Genomic DNA, 7,943 nt, shown 5'->3' with positions numbered 1-7,943 from the left:
TGAATTTTGATAACTAACACTTTATTTGTTACTACATTTATGATTTCAGTTTATTGGTTAGTTGTTTTTTTTTTATTTTATATCTTTTCTATAGTCGAACCTATTAATATAATATATATAAAAATGGGAAAATCAATGATGCAGAAAAGATATAGTATGGAAAAAGTTATAAATAATGTACTTTCCGGGCCTAAAGAATTGGGCCCAGGCCTGGCCCGGAAATTTGAGGGCCTGATGCAGGCCCGGGCCCGGCTGAAAATGATCATTGATCACCCCTACTTTTGCTCCTCCATCTGCGTTTGTTTGTGGTGCAAACTTCGACCAGGTTTAAATTTGTACCGGTTCGAGTTTGTAGCCGTCTGTTTGAGGTAGAATTGACCCATTTTGCGCGATGCAAATTTTGCATTGCGCTCCGGTTTGCGTCCCTCCCCCTCTCGCCCCCTCTTTCGTTTTCGAGTCGTGACTGCCGGCCGTCGGACCCTTGTTGCAGCGGCGCAACGTTCAAGAGAGATCTCCATTGGAGTTCAACTGTTCAGATCCGTGAAGGTGAGCACGGTCTATTTCTACCTTTCACCTTCTTGTTTGTGAGAACTTTTGTCGTTTTGTGCACTATCCGTTCGGTGATCCCTTTCAGTTCGTCGATATGCCGGAAAATGCCATTAATACCAACCTTAACGCCCGAAGATAGCCGACTAAGCACAGATCTGTGTAGTTCTCACGGGCATATGGCCGGAAATTCCTTTTCCACTTTTTCATTTTTTATTGTTTTAGGATTTTGTAGTTTATACTCATCAGTCCATACCTGTACCTCAAGTTCTTCTTCCTGTTAAGCATAGATCTGTGTGGTTATTACAACAATACAGCCAGAAGTTTCCTTCCACTTTTTTTTTATTTTTGTTTTATTTTTGGGTTTTTTGGAATTCATACTAATCAATCCATGGCTGTACTTCAAGTTCTTCTTCCTGTTAAGAAGATTTTGTTATCATTGTCTTGTTCCTCACTGATAACAGTGTCAAGATCTTGTTCTGATTCATGAATCAGAGGATCCGTTTCACAACTTTAACTAACAATGTTGGTTCAGAAAGATCTATTATTGCATTTCTTTGACAGAACCTAAAGCGGAGTAGTTATGAGATTCAAGTTGTTAATCCTACTAGTTGAGGTGATCCTCCGCTAATGTTGAAAGGTTACACTTCTACAAAGGCCTACCGAGTTAATGGGTTTTATCTTATTTTATAGGATTTACCGCTGTTAATCTAGCAAGACGAATTTCTTTTACCGGTTTTCTGACAGGGGAGGTCCTGAGAACTCAGAACTTCATATTTTGCCCGTATATGTTCCAGGGCCTCATTCGTAGCCCTGGTAAGGAAGGAGTAGTGACAGAGTAATTGGGAGCACATCGCTGGAAAAACCATTTTGCTGAGAGGAGTTGAGGAGAGGACATAGTTTACTTGAAAGGATAAATAAGTGCCGGTAATTATGTTTTATTATGTGAGCATGTTTTCACTTGATTCAATTCATCACATTCCCCCCCCCCCCCCCCCCCCCCCAATAAACATCTACATTCCATCTTTTGAACTTCTACAGACAATTATTTTTGTTTTGGTTCTGCTAACTATAATTTGGTATTTAGGCTAGTGGTTATGACTTCTAAACTGAAATGATGTCATGGGTTCCATCCTTGAGCTTATGACCATTTTGGAGAGAAAGGTAGTATTTTTCTCAGGATCCTAGTTGGCATGTTGCATCAAATATTTTATACACTGGGCAAAACTAAATTGAGCTTTCTGAGTATTATGTATAGAACATGAACTAAAAATCGAAAATATACCTTGGTGGCTATTGTTATTATTATTGTTATTGTTATTGTTACTAAAATTACTATTTTGTTGTTGTAATTGTTTATATTTTATGAGTTTTGATGTATACTTTGATTGTTGAAACCAGATGTACCTGAACTAGCTCATATTATGTAATCATGTGTTCATTGTTCAGGAAATTGCTAACCATGTTCATACTCGGTGCTAAGATATGCTTATTCCCATCGAGGTGTTCTTGTCAATCCTCAACTTTGTTACGCATCCTTCCAATTTGTTTAGCTTGGTTGGTGGCCACGTGAAACAAATACTAATGAATGGATTAGTGGAAATTATTGATTTCATATAAGTTGAAGGTTCTATAAGGTCAAGTTCAGAAGACAGCAAACAGTGCATACCAATTTCCAAAGCCATAGACAAAACCAACTCCACATCCACATCCTGCTTCAATGTTCTTTTCTTCCAAGCATTTAAAGCGTCTTCCTTTAAAAGCTTTATGAACCACAGCCATGAATGTAGTTTTGCCACTATCTTCTGTACAACATAATCTACTGCACTGCTCTTATTTTGGAAGACCCTAGCATTCCTCTCTTGCCAATTGCCCTAATACCCAAAGCACTGCTGACTCAGAAGCTAGGTTGCTTATTTTAATCCTTTTTCATCAATAAGTTCACTTTATTTTCTTCAAAAGAATCATGAGATGCAATAAAGATGACGAAATTACCATAATTTTAAGGCTTGTTGCTTCTTTTATTCTTTCCATAGATTCAAGATGATGGAAATAATGCACGAGGAATGATGTTATGGTCTATAAGTATAAATCAGGAATCAAGAAGAAATGAATTTGGAAGCCAACACAAAGGAATAGTAGCCTCAGACTGTGGTGGTAGTGTCAAAACTTAATACAGAAATAGACAAAAATAGGTTGAAACCAACACATAGAAAAAGTGTGATATATAAAAGAGTTGATGGAATATCATGAAAGAAGAATCAGTGATTTAAAAGGCGCGCCTAGGCACACAAGCGAGGTGCATTTTAGGGCATGTGCTTTACATGTTATGTTTATGTATTTTAATTTTGGATAGTAGGTTTTTTAAAACATTTATTTTAAAATTTAAGTTTATATTTTTTATTGATATTATGTTTTTTTTTTGCATTTTTTTGAATTTTCTGACATTTTTATATTTGTTTAGCATTTTTTATGTATTTTTGCGCCTTGCTTCAAAAAGGCACATACCTTGCCTTGTGCCATGTACTTTTAAAACACTGAGAAGAATCAATATAATGAACAGAAACATCAATGCCATTAGTTACCAAAAAAAAGAAAAAAAAAAGAAAAAAAAAAGAAAAAAGAAACATCAGTGTCATTGATGCCATTCCAGAATGCCAAACCTAGGCATTATATTCCAAGAGAATATACTGAATCCCGATATAACAAGATATTCATGTCATGCAAAGTCCAAAACCACCTTGTCTCCAAGAAGTCAAAATTGTTTGGTATGGTGATGATAGACATTTTATCGTGCGACAGATAATGGTATATTGCCTGCTACATGCATATTGCCCAATTCAAACAAGAACTTCAGATTCTCCTACATTCCTGAACTTAAAGCCATTGTTCATAATTGATGTTCAGACCGATTAAAGGATAAGTGTAGTTTCAATTTCATTGAAGAAATAGGGGATCTGGACTGTCAAGTAACCAATATCTTACTAATACCTCATTATCAATACATAAAATGAAACGATCCCATTATGGTTTGTTTGCATTTTAGATTACAAGTTCACCATCTAAATTGAGCTATTCCCCATTATGAAATATTGAATGCAATTATTACAAGATATCAAGAGTTGAATGCATTTTTCTCTCTTAATAATTGGAAATGGTAGAAACTTGTGATCAAGACAGGCAGGTGCTGATTCCAAGGTGCATTGTGCAAGTAAGGATGTTTTTCATCACATCATTTGAACATGCTGCCTTTGTATTGTTTGGTTAAGAATATTAAGTTTGTGTGGTGCCTAAATTAATAGTATGCAAGTGGTAGCCAGTAGAGCCATGCATTTGTGTGGAAGTCTATTAGTGTAATATTTAAATTCTTGTGAGTATTGTTATGTAAGTGGTTGTCAGGAGAGCCATGTGTGTCTGCATGAAGTTTTCTAAGAATTATGAGTTTCCCTCCTATAGTTTAATATTTTAAGTGGTGGCCAAGAAACCATGTGGTTGTGTGGGTTTAATATTTAAATGCTTGTCTTCTCTGTTTCAAATGTTTGTGATGGGTTGTTTATAAGTTTTGATCCCTTATTGCTATGTCTTTGTCTGGAGTTCCATGATTATGTTGGAGTATGGTTCTATTGCTACTTTAATATTTGAGTGATGTCCATTAGGGTTTGATGCTTATGTAGATATTCTTGGTATATGTAAGAAGTGGTTCCTTGTCATCATAGGCTGTCATGGTTCAACCACAATAATCATGACATTGGAACACTTCAGGAAGAGTTAGGAGACTGGTTGGAGTGCTAGTAACCATGTATGGTGCCATTCTAGTCACCCTAATGGTTGGATACCAGCAATTCTTTCCTCATCACAGAGCAAGGGCAGATAGGACATAGGAGTTTGGACCAAGAGAAGTTTCTGAAAGGTACTTTGAATATTAGAGTCTATCACAGATTAGGATGTGAAGAGATTCTTCCTTTGGAAACCTATTTAAATTGCATAGGGAGTGTGGTAGCTTCTGTCCAATGATAATATTAGTTGAAGAGCAAGTGGTCCTGTTTTTGTACACTATCAGGCATAATGTGCAAAACAGTGTAATACATGTGTTTTTGTCAATCCTAGGAGACCATGAGTTGGTAATTTCACAAGGCACTATGAGCTATATTTCATCTCTATCCCCTCCTGTTTATGTAACATACTGGTGAGTAGGTCTCTCCTAAGATTCAGTACCCTCATTTCATGCCATATTATGAGGCATGTTTAGCAGTTAAGGCCATGTTTCATTAGGGATGTCCAATCCAGAAGTTCATTGTGAATCACCATGCAATTGCATTATATAGGATTGCACTGGGGTGATTGATGGGATTCACATCCCATGGGAAGTACATGTCAAGGATTAAGGTAGGTTCTGGAGAAGGAAAGGGAGGGAAACCCATTAGGTGATGGTTGTAGTCACATTTGATCTAATTTATGTGTTGGCTAGCCAGCAAATCTATACAAAGGTCATTTTGATGCAAATTTGGAGGCTTTCATCCTCTGCATTATGGTAAATATATAATGGGGAACATGATAAAATGGTTCCCCCACTTTTGTCTATGACATTTTTATTATAAAAATTGGCTTAAATATAAAAGCATATGAACTGTAAGCCTCTTGGACAAAGTGCAAGAGAGGCATGCACCTCATACACCTCTAGGCTGTGTCGCCAGGCATATGAGTGTGTACCTGAATCACTGAGGGAGATATTCAATCATAGACATTCATCTCTGAAGACTGAAGTTGAGGGTGTATTTGGTTTGTTGAAGAAATGTTAGGCAATCCTCAATGCCACCCAACACTTAGACTTTACCACCCAAAATTACGATCATTATAGCATGTTTTATTCTGGGTTACTATGTTCCATCTTCCATGTAATGGGTATTGATCCAGTTGACTGATTAACCTGAAATGGAATAAGATTTGTGCATCAATAAGTGGTGAGTGTTGAGGTGGTCTCAGATACTGATAAGGTATCTGACTCTGAGACCCTTGTGCAAAAGTTACATAACTGAACTTGCCAGGTGGTCATCATCCTCTGGTTAAATAGGATTTGGCATCTATTGAGATTGGATGATATTGAGGCAATGGAACTGGAGCGTTCAATAGACATTTTCTTTGTTTTTATTCTTCTTTATTTTCTATGATTAGCGGATGATGTGTTTGGACTACTTTTTGGAGCATCTGGCAATGGAACTAGCCAGGTGCTTTATTATGTGCCTTCATAATTTACTTGAACCATCTATGTGCTTAAATGATCTTATGGTTGGACCATATGCTTATATGCTATTTTTGTCAGTGATATTTCAAACGATGTCATGTTCATGTGGTGCATTTATTTCTTTGCACAAACAGAATTTATAGCCTTTTGATATGCTTATTTTTTGATGTTTAACATTTGTCTAATATTATATGGTAGATAGTAGATATGGTGTCTGAGAAAGATGTTGGAAGTTCATCCACTGCTGGGGATGACGAGAAGAAAGAGAAATGGAAAGGAAAAGAGATTCTTTCTGTGAACGACTCTGGGTTAAAAACTAAAAGGAGCAGGCAACTTAGGTGGACAGATGCCATGGATAAAGCCCTAATCAAGCTTCTAGTAGATCAGATTGCAGTGGGAAATATGGTTGACAAGTCATTTAAGCCCACAGCATACAGGTCCGTCTGCAGACATATGCAGGAAAAATTTGGTGTTGAGATGAGGACCGCACATATAAAAAGTAGGATGAGGACACTGAAGCCTGTTTATAGTGAGGCAAGAAAATTGCTTGGAATGAGTGGGTTTAGTTGGAACGAGGCAAAGAATCAGATTCAGGCAGATCCCGGGGTGTGGGAGGAATACATAAAGGTACATAAGTTTTTTCTTATTCATCTAGTCACAACGAAAAAAAGTTAAATGGTATGATGAATATATGATGTAAACTAGGCAGTCAAGGTGTTGACTTGTTTTGTGTAGGAACATCCAAGTGCTGCCATCGTAAAGGGTCGAGTGATGGAGATGTATGACATGATGCAAGTAATTCTAGGAAATGATAAAGCTAGTGATATAGCACCAACTGTACCTGAATTGCTTGAAGAAGAGGATGAGGAAGGGGATGATGATGGAACTGATGTTAAGTGTGGGGATGAGATAGCCACTCCTATAACTGTTAATAATGTTGACGGTGACATCAATGGCTCCCAAACACATTCAACCACACGGGGTGGGTCAGTATGGGCATCTCCAACTAAAAAGAATGCTCATAGAACAAAGAAGAGGGGACAGAATGAATTCATTGCTGCTATATCTCGGATGAATGAAACAATGTCGAAAATTGCTTCTGCATTGACAGTACAATCCGAGCAAGACTTTTTTGACCGATTGTGGCATGAGGTTATGGCAGTGGAAGGATTTCCAAGTGACACACTTAATGCTGTGTTTGGTTATTTGGGCCATAATGAGAAGGAGGCAAGGATATTCCTGGCTAGAAACAAGACATATAGGGCTCAGATGGTGAATAGGATTGTCTCCAAGATACCTGGCATTGCCTACCCTGGTATGACTTTCCCTTGCTTGTAATCTTTGGTTGTTTTTGGATGGCTGTTGCCTTGACTCTTCTTGACTTTTCTGCTGTGACTTGTCATATGGATGGTTCTTTTTGGATGACATTGCTAGTTGTAGGTACTTTCTTTTGATGAAGTGAACCAATCCTAACTATCAGATGGTCAAGTTTATTCTCATTTCCTTAATGTTTCTATTTCAGATAATGAGATACAAAACTGGTAGTTTAGTAAACTTGTAGGAAGGCCAAATCTTAATAATCATTATGATATACCAAGTGTGTGAACAATCATATGTTACTGTTTGTAAGGTGAAATTTCATGTGGATGGGTTCTGTTTTTTTCTGGTAAACCTGGTGGATGGGTTCAGGGGCAACTTATATTGATCTTGTCATTGGAAGGAAGATATGATAAAATACAATGGGTATAGCAGGGGAGCCTCTGTTAACTCTTGAGACCAATGGATGCAGCAAGCAAAATTTTCTGCATGTAAGGGGTGGGAAAGGGAAGTTCACTAAACAGCCTACTTTGTTTGCAGTGCAATTTAATTTGGATTGGCGCAACAGTATGAGAATGAAAATTCTGATTTACTTTTGTTTCAACTTCTAACTTTTTTGTTCGTTTATAGTGCAGATAAGGTAAAATAAAACCTGAAGCAAAGTATAAAAAAGTAAAAGACAAGCCAAAAGTGGACCAGAATCTGCATTCTTCTCATTTGCACTCATGCATTTGCAGTTTTGTACTAGTGCAAATGGAATTACACTGATAATAACAATATGGTAATTCCATTTGTTATTCAAAGAGCGTATGCAATTGCCATCCCCTTCCTATGTCTA

At 37.2% G+C, this 7,943-nt stretch overlaps 1 protein-coding gene across 2 annotated transcripts; it reads left to right on the top strand.

Moving 5' to 3' along the window:
• Positions 1-318: 318 nt before the first annotated feature.
• On the top strand, positions 319-7,342 carry LOC104611713 (uncharacterized). 2 transcript variants are annotated; one of them, XM_010278894.3, is made up of 4 exons: positions 319-546; positions 1,344-1,473; positions 5,987-6,415; positions 6,524-7,342. In XM_010278894.3, the coding sequence occupies exons 3-4, from the start codon at positions 5,996-5,998 to the stop codon at positions 7,124-7,126; spliced, it is 1,023 nt and encodes a 340-aa protein (XP_010277196.1). In that variant the 5' UTR covers positions 319-546; positions 1,344-1,473; positions 5,987-5,995; the 3' UTR covers positions 7,127-7,342. The 2 variants fall into 2 exon arrangements, with proteins under 2 accessions (XP_010277196.1, XP_010277195.1); XM_010278893.3 differs by lacking the exon at positions 1,344-1,473 and having other exon boundaries at positions 320-546.
• Positions 7,343-7,943: the final 601 nt, after the last annotated feature.

The sequence above is a fragment of the Nelumbo nucifera genome, chromosome 8 (assembly GCF_055504915.1).
Source record: "Nelumbo nucifera cultivar China Antique chromosome 8, China Antique-T2T, whole genome shotgun sequence".
In the NCBI taxonomy this organism is placed as follows: Eukaryota; Viridiplantae; Streptophyta; class Magnoliopsida; order Proteales; family Nelumbonaceae; genus Nelumbo; species Nelumbo nucifera.
The sequence above is the reverse complement of the archived record's forward strand: the minus strand, read 5'-3'. Positions and strand labels throughout refer to the sequence as shown.

Bases quoted from the DNA above. Each gene is read 5' to 3' on its own strand.
- LOC104611713 (XM_010278894.3), top strand. From the start codon at position 5,996: ATGGTGTCTGAGAAAGATGTTGGAAGTTCATCCACTGCTGGGGATGAC. The intron at 6,416-6,523 runs GTACATAAGTTT...TGTTTTGTGTAG, and splicing joins TGTGGGAGGAATACATAAAG to GAACATCCAAGTGCTGCCAT.